Source organism: Neomonachus schauinslandi, chromosome 3 (assembly GCF_002201575.2).
Source record: "Neomonachus schauinslandi chromosome 3, ASM220157v2, whole genome shotgun sequence".
In the NCBI taxonomy this organism is placed as follows: domain Eukaryota; kingdom Metazoa; phylum Chordata; class Mammalia; order Carnivora; family Phocidae; genus Neomonachus; species Neomonachus schauinslandi.
Window position 1 is genome coordinate 135952629 of NC_058405.1, and position 20580 is coordinate 135973208.

The window sequence follows — 20580 nt, forward strand, 5'->3', positions numbered from 1 at the left end:
AGGGATGCTGGACGTGAAAGCAAGTTTCTTTCTGGGATGACACTAAAGTCACACAATAAATGTCAAGTGCATTAAAGAAAAAGTAAATACTTTTTTATTTTTATTTATTTAAGATTTTATTTATTTGAGAGAGAGAGAGAGAGAGAGAAACAGCATGACAGGGGAGAGGGTCAGAGGGAGAAGCAGGCTTCCTGATGAGCCGGGAGCCTGATGCGGGACTCGATCCCAGAACTCTGGGATCATGACCTGAGCCGAAGGCAGTTGTTTAACCAACTGAGCCATCCAGGTGCCCCAACAAATACTTTATAAAAGTGCTTTATCTGAATGTTTTATTTTATGTGCAGTTTTACATAATCCGTGATTGTTTATATCATATATTTTACCAATTCAGAAAAAGATATCTTTAAAAATTAATCACATAAATCATGCAACTTCAAGCAGGACAACTGGAGAGCTGTTCCTTCCAGCACGATGGAAATAGGGTGCTGTTCCTGCACACAAAGCTCTAGGGCATGGATACCCGCAGATCATTCTGTTTAATAGATATGGGTATATTCTGAGTACCTGTCTTAAAAATGACTAAATCAGAATGTAATGCGCATTCAAAATATAATAACTAAAAGGTCAAAAGTTGCACTTTAGGGAATTTTTCTGCTTAGGATTCTGGGGTGGAATGTGGAAGACAACAGGCTTGGAGCAGTTCTCAAGGGGTCCAGGGCTTGGCCTGAGGCCCCACATTATAACAGATGGCAACTTTTGCCTGGAATGCCCTATAACATAGTAGAGACCTTCTTAGGGAGCAGCCGCTGGTCAGCATTTGGGGTTCAGAATTACTGATGTCTTTACAACAAAAACAACTGGCGGAAAATCATTAGTGACATTTTCCATAGGATTTTAATTCTAAATGGGTCCAGATTTTTTATGTTTTCAAAAGTTTGTGTTTTACTTTTCCTGTTTCTTACTCTCCAAGGCTGTCATGTCAGCTCTTTGTCCTTCTTCCGTACCCCCTTGTCCCTTTTCCCACTCACTGATTCTTAGATCCAGATGAGGTCATCTCAGAGAACTTGCTAGCACTGGATGTAAATCAAGAACATATGTCATCTATATTCCTTTTGAAGGCCTTTTAAAAGAAAAACACAAACTTCTGGCTTCTTGTCTGTGTTTCTTATAGTTGAGGCTGATGGGTAGTGGGGACAGTGGTCTTCAGATGAATGAGGTGTTAGTAGTATCTTACTTAATTCTATGACATCCACTAATCTTTAGTTAGTGTTTCTTACAGTCTGTTTCTGCTGTTTACTGTGTGACCTTAGTGACCTATGCTGGCTTTATAAGGTGGGAAACTGACCAGCACTATTTCTTCTTAGAGTTTATCTGAACAAATCACTTGATCAATTTACCCTTCCCCCACCCCCCAAAAAAGGGATCCCTTTGGGGAGGGTGTTTTGGTAAGATAATCCAAGAGAGCAAGCAGCTTCAGTGTGTAACATTATCAGGGAGGTCAAGGATGGTCCTGAGAAAAGCAACCTTGTAAACTGGCCACAGGTTTTTTTCTAGGCCACCTCCAAACCTCTGGTACATCTTGACAAATGAAAGCGACAGAGTACACAGCATGAATTATACCTTCATGAACAAAGGGCACTGCAACTAGTTTTAAGGTCCTTTTTTACAACTGGAAAGAAGACTTTATTACCATGACATTTGAGATTGCTTTCCACCTGTGAACAACTCCCTTCATGTTAACATCACGGACATCACTGAGGAACAGAGATGAAAGACTGAGTTACTTAACGGATCCCAAAAGTCTATCACAGAGAAGGCGCTGGTCAGAACCAGGCTGAGGACACACAGGGAGGGAAGTGAATGGGTTAGTGAGGGGCCCTTGTGGCAAAGGCTGAGGGCCACATGTCTCCCGGGCACTGACCTGGGTAAACACTGAAGCTCTTCGTCACTGGCCTACTGTGATATCGCCCCAAACCCTGGCTTCTGTAAGAAAGCCAGAACATCTTCTCATCATGCTTCTGACATTCCCATCTTCAGTTTGAATGTCAGTAATAAAAGGAGAGGAAAATAAATCTATGCGTTGGGAAGAGAAAGAAAATTTCAGCCTATCCTCATTGTCCCTTCCAAGCCATAACACTCCCTCTAGAAATAAGCATGAATGCAAACAGCCAAGGAGCATGCCTGCAAAGCCTGCTGCAAATGTAAACTACACTGGAGGCGATAAAAACATTCGGGGAGGGGCGCCTGGGGGGCTCAGTCAGATAAGCATTTGCCTCTTGATCTCAGCTCAGGTCTTGACCTCAGGGTTGTGAGTTCAAGCCCCGTGTTGGGCTCCACGCCCAGCATGGAGCCTACTTAAAACACACACGCACACGCACACGGACACACATTTGGGGAAATGAAATTTTGCTTTGGGGGAAGAGGACTGACATTTGGGAGGCTCTGGTGAGTCAGCTCTGCAGCCTGGTACTGGTGATGATCCAAATCAAAACGAAAAGCAATGTAGGTAGAGAGGCAGCTGGGCAGGAAAGGTTTTTGCTCCTTTTTCCTCCCCATTTTTATCTTTCGGGCAACCAGAATGTACTCTTATGTAACAATTTTAGTCTCACCAAGATGCCTTAATTGCGATCCCAAATATTTGAAATTTAGAATTTTGGGCCTGATTTGCCACCTCAGTTAATGTATTTTGATTTATACTATTAAGTCATGAGCAAAGAATGCATAATGTTGGCTATGATCATTAGCAACAACAAATATATAAAATTGTGTAGGGGTTCCCTACAAAAAGCAGTAGGGAGTAGGTACTCAAAATAGTATCTTTAGTATCAAGGCAATACCGTCTTGTCCTTTTATTAGTTAAATCTAGTCAAAATGACTCGGCTAGTGGCTTCAAAATTCTTGAAGATCTCTAACAGTGAGGCTTGGCTACGGTTAAGGCCCCAGCACTGACCTCACGTTAGCCGTGCCTACGCTTCTTGTCCTGATGGAAGGAATGTGTACTGTAGTGCCCACAGCAGGGAAGGTGGAAGGAGTGCACAAAACACTTGCAGAAATAGTGCCTGGAACTGAAGGAGGGGCACACCTGTCGCCCCATGTGGTGCCCCCAGCAGGCTGAATGGGGGCACTGCATGGAGGCCTGGGACCACGGGGGAAGGGGCCCAACTGTGAACAGCTTCTCCAGCTCGCTGCTATAGAGGAGGACGGTACAGGGGAAGGCTCGCGGGAGCTCTGTGAGGCTACACTTAACCTCACAATAGTTAACACAGTCAGAAGTACCATTTTGGAGAGGATGACAAATGACAGAAAATCAGTGACCTAAGGTTTCAAAAATGAAAAAACTGTGAGATACCACAGAAGTCTGCAAGACCTACATTGGCCAGACCATTAATAAATGATGTCTCCTTGAATATGAAAGATAACAGTAGGAAAACGCTGGTTTAATAACTGTCAGACTTGAATACTAGTCTTAATTAGTAGGGCAACTATTAGGGCAATATAATAAGGTAGTTCTTCCACATACAAAATATTATAAAAATGGTTTTTATTCATTGGTATATAAAATGACACCTTAAGTAAACATGTACAGACAAATAAGGGATTCTTACCAATTCCACACTCATACAGTCTATTTCCTTCAATTCTATGCAGGCCTTATTCAGAGAGTTTACACTTCTTTATGGCTTGCTTCATGATCCACCTTTCTCTACCCCACCTCCCAAATGAACACTATCTCAGTGAGGGAGAAATATCTCTAAAACTACAGCTGAGTTAACTGTGGTGTAGACCAAGTGAACTTAGAATCACACACAACCATATTCATGCTAGAACACACACACGCAGTTTCTTGGGTCTGTGTTCTGTTCTCAGCTGCCAGAGTAGCTCCTGACACAGAGCCATCAATTTGAAACCTAGGAATCAGGCAGTAGTTTCAAAGTTCAAGAACTTTGAAACAGCAAAGTTTTCCAGGGATTCCATTTATTTATTTACTTTTATTAAGTTACAAGGTACAGACTGTATAGTAAATAATATAAAAATAGATATGAAAAAATAAATAAAACCAGTAATTTAAAAATACTTTGTTTCAAAATATGAGTGTTTAAAGTATTAGAAAACCCATGATTTTAATGTTTAGACTTCTTTAAGTTTCAGAAGCAAATTTCTTCCCCCCTCTCCCCCCCATAGGAGCTTTAATGAGAACTTTACCTTTAAAATGAATCATGGTTAAAGTTTAACACTGTCAAATGCCATAACCTAAAACACTTCATGTTGAAAGTTTAGTTTTATTACTTGGATTAATAAGTTTGCATTCAAGTATCAGTCATAAAAAATCAACACAGTGAATCAGTACTTCAAAATATCAATCTCCTAAAGTTGTGTTATGAAGGTATGATAGGAAAATGAATGAATCATACTTGGATGTGCAATAAAAACCACTGTACAATCCATAGCTGATTGACAGATAATCTCTATACACACATTATAGCCAGGTAAACTGAATACCAAGAGACAACCCTCAGACCAATCCACATAATCTTATGATCCACAATTCCTTGAAGCCAATATTGTACTAATGTATAGTTCCACATAACCAGGTTTCAATTTCTCTTTGGCTTAGTTGTCAGAATGTCATCTGAAGTTTACTGTTAGCGTACATTATGAATGGAAGTGTTTCTAAAATATACCAGAAAAAAGGTTAGAATAAAATGCACAAGAAATTATTAAACTACGTAGCTAAAACCCTTTTTAAAGCTCTAGTGAAAGAGATTCAGATTTTCTCTACTTTCTTCTATTTCACTGATTACTGCTCTTATCTTTAATATTTCCTTCCATTACTTGGTTTAATTACATCTTTTTCTAGTACTCATTAAGACTTTCTTTCCTAAAATAAGCATTTAATGGTAAAGATTTCACCATAAGCACTATTTTAGCTGTATTCCACAAATTTTGATATGTTGGTAGTTTTCTTTTTATTCAGTTCAAAGTATTTTCTAATGTCTTCTTTAATCCACAAGTTATTTAGCAGTAAGTTGTTTAATTTCTAAATGTGTGGGAAATTTTTCAGGCATGTGTTATTTTGAATTTAATTCTGTTGTGGTACAAGGATATGCTTTGTATGATTTCAGTCCATTTACATTTACTGACACTTGTTTTCTGGGCCAGAATACTGTCTATCTTGGTTAATGTTCCATGTTCACTTGAATAGTACATGCGTTCTGTTGCTGAGTAGAATACTTCTATAAATATCAATTAGGCCAAACTGGTTGACACTATTGTTCAAGTCTTCCATCTCATTATTAATGTTCTATTTGTCCGTTCTGTCACTGAGAAACAAGTGTGGAAATCTCCATCAACAATTACAGATCTATTTCACTTTTTAGTTGTTGCTTTATGTATTTTGAACCTCTGTTATTAGGTGAATATAAATTTTAAATTATGTTCTCTTGATGAATTTTACCTTCGCTACTCCCATTAATATTCCTTGTTCTGAAAACCACTATATTTTTTATATATATATATATAGCCAGTCTATTTTTCTATTTTCTTTGAATTATTGTCTCCATGGCATATCTTTTTCTTTGGACTTCTCTGGGTCTTTATATTTAAAGTGGGTTTCTGTGGATAGCATATAGTTGGATCTTGCTTTTTTATCCAATCTGACAACCTTTGCCCTTTAGTGGAGTGTTTGGGTCGTTTCCATTTAAGGTAACTATCAATACGATTGGGTTTAAAATCTATCATCTTGGTTTTGTTTTCTATATACTTTGTTTGCTCTTTTGTTCCTTTTTCTCTCTTCTTCCATACTTTTGAATAAGTTGCATATTTTTATGAATCCCTTTTGTCTATTAGCTTATAACTATACCACTTCATGTATAGTGTAAGAATCTTATGACAGTATGCTTCCTTCACCCTGTACATTATGCTAACGTTGTCATGTACTTGTATAAACTATGTAATATTACTATTTTTTTGCTTTAGTCAGTTAAATATTCACTACAATGAAAGAAAAAAGCTTTTTTTTTTTAAGATTTATTTATTTATTTATTTGACAGAGAGAGACACAGCAAGAGAGGGAACACAAGCAGGGGAAATGGGAGAGGGAGAAGCAGGCTTCCCGCTGAGCTGGGATCCCAGGACCCTGGGATCATGGCCTGAGCTGAAGGCAGACGCTTAACTACTGAGCCACCCAGGCGCCCAGAAAAAAACATCTTTTAGACTTATCCACATGTTTACCATTTCTGGCATTCTTTATTCTTTTGTATAGATCTAAATTTCCATCTGGTATTATTTTCCTTTTGTCTGAAGAACTTCCTTTAACATTCTTTTTTTTTTTTTAAAGATTTTATTTATTTATTTGACAGAGAGATAGCGAGAGCAGGAACACAAGCAGGGGGAGTGGGAGAGGGAGAAGCAGGCTTCCCGCCGAGCAGGGAGCCCGAAGTGGGACTCGATCCCAGGACCCTGGGATCATGACCTGAGCCGAAGGCAGACGCTTAACGACTGAGCCACCCAGGCGCCCTTCCTTTAACATTCTTGTAGTATAGGTCTCCTGGTGATGAATTCACTCAGCTTTTTTTTGTTTAAAAAAAAAACTTTTTGTCTTCATTTTTGAAAGGCTTTTTTTTAGTTGTCATTGAGTACTTTGAAGATGTCACTCTGTTGTCTTGCATAGTTTCTGATGAGAACTCTGTTGTATTTTTCATCTCTATGTAAAATGTATTCTCTTCCCCTTCTCCCCCTCTGCCTTTTAAAAACTTTCTACAATGTGTGAGTGTACCAGTGACAAAGAAAAATAATTTGTTTCTTCCTTTGACATATTTTCCTTACACTGAAATAAACTTTATAGATGTTAATAAAGCTGTAAAAATCAATTCTCCTCTTTTAAAAAAAAATGTACATTGTGTTTCTGTGCATGAGTGTGCACATTTAAGATCCTATAAAGCCATAAAATTATAAACACATTCCGAAGCTGGAATATGAAAATAAAATTCAAGAGAAACCGATAGATGTTTAATTTCTGGATCCTAAATATGTCCTCTACACATTCTGATGTCATATGTGAGGGATGAACAGCTTCCTTCCAGGCTGAGGTAAAGTACTTTAGGAATAAAATATTTCTTTCCCATAACCTGGTTTTCTCCTCTCTGGCTACTCCTAAGATTTTCTCTTTAGTACTGGCTTTTAGCCATTTGATTATGATATGCCATGGGGTTTTCTTCATATATATATATATATTTTTTTTCTATTTGTAGCTCATTATACTTCTTGGATCTGTGGGTTTTCATCAAAATTACAAATTTTTGGATCATTAGATCTTCAAATAATTGTACTGTTCCCTGGCCCCTCACCATTGCTCCTTCTGACTCCAATTACACTTTTAAGCTATATTGCTTGATACGGTCCCCCACTGGTCACTGATGCTATGTTAATTTTTTTTTTTTTAACCTTTCTGCCCTTCATTTTGGATGTTTTCTATAGAAATCTTTCCTTCTTTGATGCCTAATATGCTGTTAATATTACGCAATGTATTTTTCATTACTTTTTAAGATTTTAAAGATTTTATTTTTAAATAATCTCTACACCCAACATGGGGCTCACAATCCTGAGATCAAGAGTTGCATGCTCCACTGACTGACCCAGCCAGGTGCCCCCATTTCAGATATATTTTCAATCTCTAGAGATTCCACTTAGGTTATTTCAAATAGCTTCAATTTCTTTCCTCACTGCAGCCTTTAGTCTATGGCTAATTTAGTCATGCTACCAAGATGATATCCTTTTGAGGACTTTTAAACAATGCCTCAATATATTATCACATTTTTCTACTCCTACTGGAGGGCAAAAACTATTCTCAACCCTGAGTGAATTTCAGTAATTGTTCAGCCTATTGCTTTCTGGTGTGTGTGCTTTTTTTTTTTAATAGGCTCCATTCGTGCATACATAGATAAGTACTTGCTCTAAGAGTCAAGAAGACCACTGTGCACATCCCCAGAGCTCTGTGTACAGCTCCGTCCCCACAGGGACACTGCCCTACAAATTTTAGCTGCTTTGCCTCATCAAACTCCAATCTATGTCTTCAACTCAGCTAGACCAATGGATTCTCTTTAGATTCTCCCTCCATGTGTTGTGGCCAAGAACCTGCCTCCAAGCAGTAAATGAAAACAATCTTAAGACTCCTCTTATTGTATTCCTTTTTTCCAGGTATCACAGTACTGTACTACCTGTTCAATATCTGAGTGTGGTTTTATATATATTTTTTTCTGGTTAATTGTTTAAGATGGGAAGGTAAATCTAGTTCCTCCATCATGGCTAGAAGTGGAAGTTCAGATTATATTCTTATTTCTAAAACTGATCTTTCAGGTGAGCTTGAATCTGGGACTTCTGGGCTTTAGTTTCTACATGTGCAAAATTAATCAGTAATTCTCAGTATCCCTTATAGAGGCTGAACTTCTTGAGGATTCTTATGTCATCATGCTCTATGAACATGTCTCTCCTAGAAAAGTGTTACATTGATACTGTTGTATTCAGTAGGTTGTATACTAGGATCTTGAATTAGTGACATCATTTTGTCATTTAATATTGTGGGCATTTATTTTTTTAGCTACACAGAATAAATGTCTTCTCTTTGGGTACCAATTTTCAATTCATATGAATTTTATGGAACTGACCCCATCCCCAGTTCCAGGAGAGAGTATATGACCTTGCTCTAAGCCAAACAGCACATTCCATTCTCCTGCCTAGGAGTTGAGTTACTGGTTCAGAGATGGGCATATAAGATAATTGGGCAAATGCATGCCAGGCCCAGACTTTTTTGTTCAGTCTCATTTTGAGCTGACCAGAATCAGAGACTATTTAGGCTGGAGCCTCTGCAGGCCATCTTGTCACCCAGAGGAAGGCTGCAAATGAAGACAGAGCTAGAAGATAGGGTTCTGGTGCCATTTTAAGCCCCTTAGGCAAAGGATACCAACCACTGGCAGACTTTTCCTATGTGAGCCAATAAGTCCCCTTTTTACCTTAGCTAGCATGAGCTGGGCTTTCTGACACTTGCGATGGAAAGTCTTCAACTGTTCCATCAAATGGTAAATATCAATCATGGGTTCCAAAGAGAGTTTTAAAAAGACACACTGAAGCAATGTGGTTCAAATGTGGAGTAATGAACTATACTAGCGACCATCAAAACAAAATCGCATGCTTCCTAGAGATGGACCTTTTCTTTATGAACATGGGTACTATGCAAGCTCATTAGGCAGAGCCACGAGCAGTGATCTGGGTGTGGCACATATAAGGCTAGAGCTCCAGACAAAGGGAGTTCTATAAATGGGAAAGAGTGAACATGCTGGGACTGATTTGGGCAAATCCATTCACATAACTAGCCAAAACATGTCATTTCTCATACAACAGACTGAAGGATATCACCTAATACAAGAGTCGTCAGACATCCATGACCTAAAAATGAATATATTTTTTTGTTTTAATACTTTTTTTGCATAATACTTAAAAAATGCACCCAGCTCTATTTTTGCTCCCCAAATAATATAAAAATATTTTTTAAATGAGTAGTTGATGATGTTCCTTAGAAGTGTAACATCACTGGGCTATTTCCCCTTTCCTTTCTAGCTTTCCCTATTTTGCAACCAGAAGAATGTTAAGATAATTTAAGAAGAGGGGTTAAAAAACCTGAAAAAACAAAAACACTACTGGTATGAGCTTTATTAGAAAAAAATTTTGTAGTGGTCTCTCAGATGCTAGCAGTACTTGATAAAATATTTAAGAAAGAAAAATCAATATTTTTGTGTAGAAAAATCAATATTTTTGTGTATTCTCTTCACTTAAAAATTTTTTTTTCCTAGACCTATATTCCACTTATGCCTGTATCTCTACTCTCTGTCCCTTGGGTTCTTTAATGAAGGCAATTATATTTTTGTATAATGTACTATTACATAAGAATAATGAATGCTGCCTAATGCTGACTGTAAGTGTACTGAGATATAGCGAACTTGGCAATATGGACAGTAACTGGGTAAGAGGTTATGTACATATTCTTCAGTCATATGCTTTCACTATCTTACTAAAGCCATGATAAACTTCACTCCTAAGAAAGACTTTCCTCCAAGGAATGGTGACATGGTAGGTCACAAAGAAGATGAAGTAGGACAGTGTAATTTGTGAATTAAACAAGGTTTAAAAATTAGAGATCTAAAATATTACAATAGATATGCTATTAGATTACAAAATAAGCAATTAATACAATTAAGACTCAATTGAGTAGGGATATATGATACAAGTGACTACAAAAAATTGCCTTTAACATACCAGTGTGTCCCAAACGTGTGAAAAACTCATCCTTGAAGGTGCGATTATTATGTGGACACATAAAGTATTAAAAGAACTGTGGTAGAGGTGACTTATTATGTGGAAGGGGTGTTCTTCCTATGGGTTTATATCCTTATCTTGTTATTGCAATGGGAGTCACATGCCAGGCCGATTCTCTACTTTGAGATAAATTTTGGAGATGGCATTTATTTTTAAATTGAAGAATAACCAACATACGATGTTGTATTAGTTTTAGGTATACAACATAGTGATTCGGTATTTGTATATATTAAAACATGGTCGCCACCTTAAGTCTAGTTGCCATCTGCCACTATACAAAATTGTGACAAGACTATTGGCTAGATTTCCTATGTGGCACAGTTCATCCCCATGTCTCATTTATACCTGGAAGACTGTACCTCTTACCTGCCTTTACCTATTTTGTTCATCCTCGCCACTGCTCTACCCTGTAGCAATCCTCAGCTTGTTCTCTGTATGAGTTTGCTTCAGTTCCATTTGTTCATTTGCTTTAACTTTATTTTTATTTTTTGATGTCTGATCTTCTTTGTGACTTTTAGAAAATCTCATTGTTGACTGGCCTCAGAACTAGAGCTTTCTACCTCCGAGAGGACAGCCTCTGTCTCTTGGCAATCTGTTCCCCGAGTTTTTCTTTGGCCTCCTTCATTCTCTTGGCCAAGTTTAGCATGTTCTGTAGCCTCTTCCTTATTTTTCCTAGTATGCCGTTTCTTCAGAGCAGTATGCCAACATTTGTGTGGTAGAACACATGCAGTAACAAGACACAGAATTGTGGGTGCTTTGGTTCTAGGTCTCTTACCTTCTTTGTTTAGGGGCTTTCTCACAACATACTGGCGGACACCATCATCTTCCGAGAGACTGAAAAGTTTGTGGATTCTGCTAGCTCTTTTGGACCCCAGGTGACGAGGCACGGTAGTATCAGTGAGTCCAGGAATATCCTTTTTTTTTTTTTTTAAACAATGACCAAGTTGAGAACACTGAGATTGGCATCCACAATGCAACCCCAAACAGATCTGCACTCTTTCTCCAGTCCTCCTCGGTTTGTAGCAGGAACGGTCCTTGCTCAGCAGCAGGTGGGCACAGCCATGGATCAAGACACCCTGCTTCACGGGGAAGCCTTGTTTGTCATTGCCACTGATTCTTCCTGTTCACCCAGAGCATCAGCAGCGATTTCTGTGGCCATATGCTTCTCATAAAAGGTATGGAGTTTGCGTTCATCATCCACTTCAGTGAGTTTCTGGCAGCCAGTAACTGAGAAAGAAAAGTTCAGCTTCATCCTAAAACAGCCTACTGCCTCTGAGGTGCCATGGAAAAGAGCTGTTTTGATTTTAAATTCCATATATAATGAAATCATATAGTATGTGTTTCTCTGACTAACTTAGCATAACACCCTTTAGGTTCACCCATGTTATTGCCAATGGCAAGATTTCATTTTTTTATGGCTAATATTCTATTTCACACACACACACACACACACACACACACACACCCCACATCTTCTTTAGCCATCTATTTTTTGGTAGATATTTAGGTTGCTTCCGTATCTTCGCTATTGTAAAGGTTGCTGCATGCATCACGGGATGAATAGGTCTTTCTGAATTAGTGTTTTCATTTTCTTTGGATAAGTACCTAGAAGTGGAAATACTGAATTGTACAGCAGTTCTGTTTTTAATCTTTTGAGGAAACTCCATAGTGTTTACCAATATGGTTACATCAATTTACATTCCCACAAACAGTGCACAAGGGTTCCTTTTCCTCCACATCCTCGCCAACACTTGTTTTTTATCTTATTGATTCTAGCCATCCTGACAGGTGTGAGGTGATATCAAATTTTCTAAAACATATCAGTAGGATGATTATAAATGCGAGAAATAATCAATACAATGTTAGATGTAGTTGTTTGTCAGAAGGTCTCACATTAGGATATTGGTTGGGAATAAGAATCAGAATCGGTTCTGGTAAGAAAGCCCAGATGTTTAAAAGTGACAACCCTAGGGGCGCCTGAGTGGCTCAGTCAGTTGGGTGTCTGACTCTTGATTTCAGCTCAGGTCATGATCTCAGGCTCATGAGATGAATGGGAGTCCCATGTTGGGCTCTGTGCTGAGCACGGAACCTGTTTGGATTTCTCTCTCTCCCTCCCTCTGCCCCTCCCCTCACTCGTGTACGTGCACTGTCTCTCTCAAAAAAAAAAGTGACAACCCTATATTTTAATTTCAAGGCTGGCCTGAGGTTCTCTTTTATTTGCTTTTTAATTAAATAAAACAAATAGTGCACTATTGACAGTCTCCTAGTGAGAAAGACAAACTTCCAAATCTCTCCAAATTTTAAAACAGCATAAGCAAAAATAGACAATTGGGACTACATTTAATGATAAATCTTCTGCATAGCAAAGGAGACAATCAGCAGAGTGGAAAGGCAACCTATTGCTGGATCATACGGTAGTTTTTAATTTTTTGAGGAACCTCCGTACTGTTTTTCATAATGGCTATATCAATTTAAATTCACAGCAACAATGTACAGGGGTTCCTTTCTCCACATCCTCACCAACACTGGCCATCTTTTGCCTTATTTATACTAGCCATTCTAACAGGTGTGAGGTGACATCGTGGTTTTGATTTGCATTTCCCTGATCATTTGTGATGTTGAGCATCTTTCCACTGACCTATTGGCCATTTGTGTATCTTTTGAGAAATGACTATTCTCAGGTCCTTTGCCTGTTTTTATTTATTTGACAGAAAGAGACCCAGCAAGAGAGGGAACACAAGCAGGGGGAGTGGGAGAGGGCAGGCTCTCTGCTGAGCAGAGAGCCCGATGTAGGGCTCGATCCCAGGACCCTGGGATCATGACCTGAGCTGAAGGCAGACGCTTAACGAGTGAGCCACCCAGGCGTCCCACCTTTGCCTGTTTTTAAATCAGGTTGCTTTTTGCTAGTGAGTTGTATGAGTTCCTTATATATTTTGGATACTAACCCCTTATCAGATATATGGCTTGCAGATATCTTCTCCCATGCCAGAGGTTGCATTTTCATTCCATCAAGTATTTCCTTTGCTGTGAAGAAGCTTTTTAGTTTGATGCAATCCCACTTGTCTATTTTTGTTTTGGTTCCCTGTGCTTTCACTGCCCGCACCAATGTTTTTTCCTGTTTTCTACTAGTAGTTTTATGGTTTCAGGTCTTATATTTAAGTCTTTAATCCATTTTGAGTTGATTGTTGTATATGGTGTGAAATAAGGGACCAATTTCTTCTCCTCCTCTTTTTTTTTTTGGCATATGGATATCCAGTTTTCCCAACATCATTTATTGAAGAAACTATCCTGTTTCTATTTAGTGTACTTGGCACCCTCATTGAAGATCAGTTGACTGAAGACACATGGATTTATTTCTGGGCTTTCTGTTTCATTAGTTTATATGTCTGTTTTTATGCCAGTGCTATCCTGTTTTGATTACTGTAGCTTTGTAATGTATTTTGAAATCAGAAAGTACGGATGCCTCCAGCTTTGTTCTTGCTCAAGACTGCTTTGGTCTTTTGTGGTTCCATGTGAATCTTAGGATTGCTTTTTCTGTTAAGAATGCCATTGGGATTATGATAGGAATTGCATTGGCTCTGAAGATCATTTTGGGTAGTATGTGCATTTTAACAATATTCTTCTGATCCATAAAACATGGGTTTCTCTTGGGTTAAGTATAACATTTTAAATTCTCTAACCTCATAAAATGGCTACAAAGAAGTATAAGCAACCTGGGCAAAGCTTGTGAAATGTTTCTTTTTGGATTATTAATGGCAGGCAGTAACCTTCTTTGTACTTGAGGCATCATAACCAGTTCCTCAGCAGACATTACAAACCATAAAAAGGATAGACAGGGCTGAGAGAGGGTCATGATGCTGAGGGGCAATGTAGAGGCCTGGATGGAAATGCATGATGAGTTTTTGTGGTCCTCTTCACCACCTTTAGGGACAGAGATAAAAAGCAGAGTAGCATGTGTTCATTATTTTTGGCTTCTGTAGCATCTGGTAAGTACTGTACCAAACAGCAACAGAAACAATGCCTACAGGGATTTTACAGATGATCTTATCCAATCTCCCACTTTGCCTCCATGACTGCCCTAAGGAGAGGAAAAACCCCTGCTCTGCACTGAGCTTTGTTATTTTTATCTTCCCTTACAAGTGACCCACATTAAGAATTGGGAATTTTGTGTGTATATACACAGACACATATAAATTATTTGTATAAACTAGAAATATGTATGTATATATTTCTCTCTATAAAGAATATATTAGAATAGAATATTATATATATAATTCAATTTAATTTTTTATTTGAAGGAAAACATTTATTCCTTTAAAATGTCTGTCAGACACTCCATACTCCTACCCACAGGAAGGGCAATAATGTTTAATAATGAGACATTCTAGGTTGCCTTTTCCATTAGTTATATTGCATTTAACTTCTTTTATAATGCTATTAATTCAAAACAATATTCAAATTTCTGACACTTAAAATGTGAACACAGATTCTCCAGTCAAATATAAGACAATATGATATTGTGAGTTTTACTGCATTTAAAAAACTCACATGAATTTGATTAAAAAATTGTAACAGTATGTGTCTTAAAATCATTAGGAGAACCTATTTTTATGTTGAAATTTCCTGCTGTGGGAGAAGTGATTTCAAAATAACAACACTCACCACAAAGAAAGGTCCCTCCTGTCATATTGTATGCTCATTTAGTCATTCAGCAGATGTTTCTTGAACATTTGCACCTTACTAAATACAGGGACAGGGGAAGGAAGAGTGGAGATGAGTAAAGAAGTGGGGGATGGTGGTGTTGTGATGGTTGGTGGGGAGAATACACAGGTAGCCCATTTGGCGAATATGATAGTTCACGGACTGTTGATATAACTAGTTTTAAAAAAATATTCCTTCATATATAGGTTAATTCTTTTTAAAAATAAACATTAGTATCTGGTCCTCATATGGGCCTTAATAAAGTTTTAACAGTGGAAAACAGTAATTACCTTAACAAATCTAATGCTTCTCAATATAATGTAATCAAGAGAACTTTAATTCTGGGGCGCCTGGGTGGCTCAGTTGGTTAAGCGACTGCCTTTGGCTCAGGTCATGATCTCGGGGTCCTGGGATCTGCTCGGCAGGAAGCCTGCTTCTCCCTCTCCCACTCCCCCTGCTGTGTTCCCTCTCTCCCTGTGTGTCTCTCTGTCAAATAAATAAAATCTTAAAAAAACCAAAAAAAAACCCCCGAGAGAACTTTAATTCTGAAGCAGTCTCTACACCCATTGGAGGGCTCGAACTCACAACCCCGAGATCAAGAGTCACACACTCCACCGACTGAGCTAGCCAGCCGCCCCAAGAGAATTTTAGAGCTGCAAAATAACTTCTAGATCATGTAGTTTAATTCCACCCTTCACAATAACTCTATTTTTATTTGCTGGTTCGTTTTGTGTTTATTCTCAGATGGGAATCAAATGAGGACCACAGGTCTTGGATCTGTGTCCTTCGGAGGAAAGGAAAGACCACCTTCAGCAGGAGAGCTGGCCATTTCGATCGTCCCGTTTATCAAACGGCAGCAGGTCTGCTCTACCAGGATCGATGGGTTCACTCTCATCGGTTTAAACCCAGTAGGTCTTGAATCAGTAATTTTAGTAAATATTACAAGGCTCATGTGATAGTCTAATTACAGTATCAGTTCACATTTCAGGATTCATTGCATATTATCTTGGCAACATTAAATCTATTAATATGTCACATCTTTCACTTATAGGCAGAATGCAAGTATCTGAGACTCTAACATGAACCAGTTGCCACTTCAAGACTACTTTAAAGTCATATTTTAAAGTATTCTCTCACTGTAATTCTTAATGTTCTTTTCTTTAAATTAATTTGCTTAAGTAGCCAGGTTTCTGTGGTTGTTTTCATTATATGGGATCTTGATTTTATAGAGTTATCTAAATTATACCAAATGAAACACCAAATAGTTAAATCTGGAACGAATAAGAGCCACACAGAGGATTTCACTGTACTCTGTGGTGCATGGAAATGCAACTGCTCTTACATAACGTCTAACTCTGCCTGGGAGCTAAGAAAGAAGCTAGAGCTTTCTTTAGCCCCACAGTCATGCCGGGGTTCTCAATTGCATCATGACCTCTGTACCTGGGCAAGAAAAAGCCTTGGTATGGATTCAGAAAAGGAAAATAGCAGTTACCAAGTACCTAACACCTACCAGGAACTCAGTTCTTCTGATGTAGAACCAGTGGTTTAAAGATCAAGCAGTCTGCCCAAGGTCATATAAATGATGAGCAAGCTCCTGAGGGCCAGGGCTGGGTCTCTGTTATCAGTCCGTCCAGAGAACCTCAGATGTAGGGTGTAAGGATATAATCACTGCTGCTGGAGTCCCTCTGTTGTGTTAGCACAGGGGCAGTCCTTAAAGTGAGAAGTTCATCCCAGAAAGAGTTAAAATTATTTTTGCTCTAAGTTATGTTGACAAATTATAATCAGTTTTAAAGGATGTGGTACATTTACTTTTTAAATGATTATCTCCCTAAGAGAGACAACTGTTTCTTGGGATAGATTCTTTATCAAATCCTTATAAATAACAATAGAAAAAATTTAAAAGGCCATGTTACATAACAGTAAATGGGAAGCCTTCCTGCTTTGTTTAATTTTTTCTATTTAAAAAAAAAACGCAAAAACAAAACACCTGTCTGGAGTTAGGCCTAGTCGATTTTTTTTTTTGGGGGGGGGGGGGGGTCTCAGCTTGGTGAGTGCTTTCACTGAAGGCATAAGGTATTCTTAGCTTCTCCTTCTGAAATGCGACCTGGCAACTGCTCAACGCCACTGAGCAATGTTACAGAGCAAGGCAGTTCAAGAAGCGAAAAAGAAAGCCACACTGAAATGAGGCTTTGGAGAGTGGGCTTGTGGATTGCAGAATCCACCTTTACCAACACAGAAAACAGTCAAGGGCAAGGTCGTATGAATGATTACGATCATATAAATGCTCAAGTTCTTCCCACCATAAATCTCTGAGCTGTACATACTTACATACCATAAGCAGTGACCTTCTAAGTGAACATCTGTGTGGGAGAGAAGTGCTCCTGCCACAAAGTCTGAATTCTTTGGGGGGCGCGGGAGGGATGTTCTCGGAAGTCAAGTGTGACTACCCCTCCCACCTTTCTTTTCTCATTTTTATAATGCCACCCCACAGAAACATTTTTTAAATAACAAAGGGTAATTTCAATGGAAAGAGTCAAATTCTGAGACTTCTGACCTTATTAGTAACTATAAAAAATATGTAATAGAACTTCGCTTTCTAATATGAGCTCTTTCCTGAGCATAAGTACTTTTAAAAAAATACAGCCCACTTGATTTTAATTGTTTAACTCCAGTGAAGGAAGCAGACTTCTTTTTAATGTGGCCCCTCCCCCCTTTAAAAACACAAGTATCTTTATAACAGTTTGGGTACCAAGTGAAGGGTCACAATTGGTCCCAGAGTCAGCACTTTCTGGCTGTTCAAAATTTGCTCATTAAAACCATGTGTTAAATTAAAATTGAAAAATTACTGGAGGATACAACAACAACAAAAAGAATGTTTGTTTATGTAAATCCCTGAATGGACTATTTGCTTTTGATCAATGAACTTGATTTAGCACTAAAATGGCATCCTTAATAGGTCAGTCTGTTCCTGCAGAACACACCAGAGGGGACATCTTTAGAGACGTATTTTTAAATCTCAGCCGTTTCTAAACAGTATGCATAGTTTCTTGCTTAGAAACCTCAATGGCTATTTTTTCGACCGAGCATGCATATAACTTTATACTTTGGGGTCATTCTCTTACAGGATAAAAATCCTGTAAGACTGATTTGTCATACAAGAAGAAACTGAGGCCTAGTAACTTGCATATACTGTTTAGGTTCAAAAATGGAAGAGGTGGTTGACCAGTGGATGCACATACTGAATGGTCTCCATTTCATTTAAAATCAGAGATGCTAGTTGAAAGGTAAGATCCTTAACAATATGTTTAAAGAGGGAGAAGAAAATGCTATTTGGTTTACCTTGAAATATTAGCAATCTTTATATAGTCCAGTTTAGAATTTATCCTTTATCCCAAAATGATCTGAAGATTATAAGAATCTATTCCTCGCTAAAAAAGTAGAGCATTTGCGGGGCTTGGTATTGAGCATTTGAGTAAAATAAATGCTAGTGTTAAAAATCAGGATGAATTGCAAATGTGAAGTGAGATTTTCTACTACAGAGCCTAGTACATTCTGAATGAATATATCTGCTGAAGAAATGCTGAATAAATGGAAGATCAGGGTTTCCAGCCTATCATCTTTTGAAACCATATGCCCTCTAACATTAAAACTGATGACCTCTAAAGACAGAAAACTTGATCATCAAGTTGGGTAACTCCTGTGAAGGGACTAGAAATGCCAGCGCACCCACTAAGTGTACCTGGGTGTTTGTACGTACAGCCTCATACTGCATGTTTCCCCCGTTAGATGCAAAGGACCCAACTCTAAGGCCTTGTATCATGCTGTGCATGCAGGCAACTTGAATCAACACACATATCATCTTGACGAAAGATGATTAAAGTATAGTTGGTAAAACACATTAACACGATAATTAAACTCTCTCTCTCTCTCTCTCACACACACACACACCCTGAAAGCAATACTCAAAAAGTAAAGAGAGGCTGCTTATATCAGCAGTAACAGTCCCAGAGTAGCCATCCTCCTTTCATCATGGTCAATTCATTAACAGAGGAGAAAAGACAGAAACCGTGGGAAATGCAGACCATCTGCTCAATCCAGATGCAATAACACACGCCTCTTATATCCAAAGCTTTTTACCAGGAAGGAAGGGAGATAAGATCTAATCCTCTCATGAAATATCCGACAAAGGTAGTTAGATATATTTGCATCACAAATAAAAATAATGCCAAAATCATTATTAAATGAGACCTTTTAAATGTCAGTCCAGACTTTTACCACTGAGTGTATTATTGATTAAGCAGAGTACTAAATCAGCATTAGATAAAATGGAGTTGGATTCTATTAGCTTTAGTCAGCTATTCCTTAAATAAGGAATGAAGATGTTTTAAGCATGATTTTAAATAGCAAGCACATTTTAGTCCAGTCATCGTAGTTTTTAAAAGACCTCAAAAGAGATTCCTTTAACACTGTATATTGCAAGCAATGTGCATTTTCTCTCTTCTAAGAAAAGGTTAAAAACAAATATTCTTACCTTGAAATTGTGAACCTTTTCATATTTTGGAATTTGCTCGTTTTCTTTCAGAGTTGCTCTTCTAACAAGTGATGTCAACTGCGAATAAGCAAAGAGTTTCAGAGGTTGCCAGATTGTCACAGACGACTTTTGAGAACCCAGTTTCATTCCCAAGGCTGCTATCAATAAATCTTGCTGACGGCCCTCTGGTTTTGACTTGTGAACTGCAGCTCTATTAGCTTTCCTACCCGACCAAGACTCTTTGGATGGCATTTTGGAATTCAGGAAAGAAATAAAACCTATACTGATCTATGTCGGTGAACTCTATTCAGCTAACAAATGAGCATTCTGCCAGCCAGCACAGAACCCTAATCTACAGAGAGCTGCAGAGAAACATCGCGGAGAGGTGGAGGAGGATGATGAAGCACTTCTTAAAAAGAGGTTGACTAACCAGAAAAATTCTTCTTTCTTCTTTTTTTTTTTTTTTTTAAAGGGCTCTATATTTAAGCTTCTGAAAACTCAAGAGTCTGAACAGAAATAAAGAGTCGATGCTAACATACAAAACATTCAGCATCTCTCTATCCCTTTTTAAAAGCCATGCAATTTGGACAAATGATACATTTCTAAAAGCTTCCTTCTCTATTCAATATATTACTGTCCATTCTGGATGAAAGATGCCTACATACTGCCTGCAAGTCAGCTTCTAGCAGCAGACACCCTGTGGAGCCCCTAGCAGGGAGGGTGGGGAGGGAAGGGATTTGACAAGGAAGGCTGGATTAGACTGGTCACCGTAAGAAAGGAGATAACCAATGAGAATCGAGCAACAGTATTTAAGTATTGTATTCCTCAACTCTCTTTTCCTCCCTCCTCTCATGTAAGATTTTCTTGCTGGCTCAAGGAAAAGGAAAAAAAAACAAAAAAACAAAACAGTGGGAAGACAATGAGCCATGAATGAGTCATGCATTATTACAAAATGGAATATTTCTTTTACCTATTAAAAG

At 38.3% G+C, this 20580-nt stretch overlaps 1 protein-coding gene across 1 annotated transcript in view; it reads right to left on the reverse strand.

Moving 5' to 3' along the window:
* Window positions 1-20271, reverse strand: part of CHN1 (chimerin 1) — a 47723-nt gene extending 27452 nt beyond the window's left edge. The window contains exon 1 of the mRNA XM_021703321.2: window positions 19601-20271. Within this exon, the coding sequence (XP_021558996.1) occupies window positions 19601-19852 (252 nt within the window). The 5' untranslated portion in view covers window positions 19853-20271. The remainder of the gene's footprint in view (window positions 1-19600) is intronic.
* Between the last annotated feature and the right edge of the window lie 309 nt (window positions 20272-20580).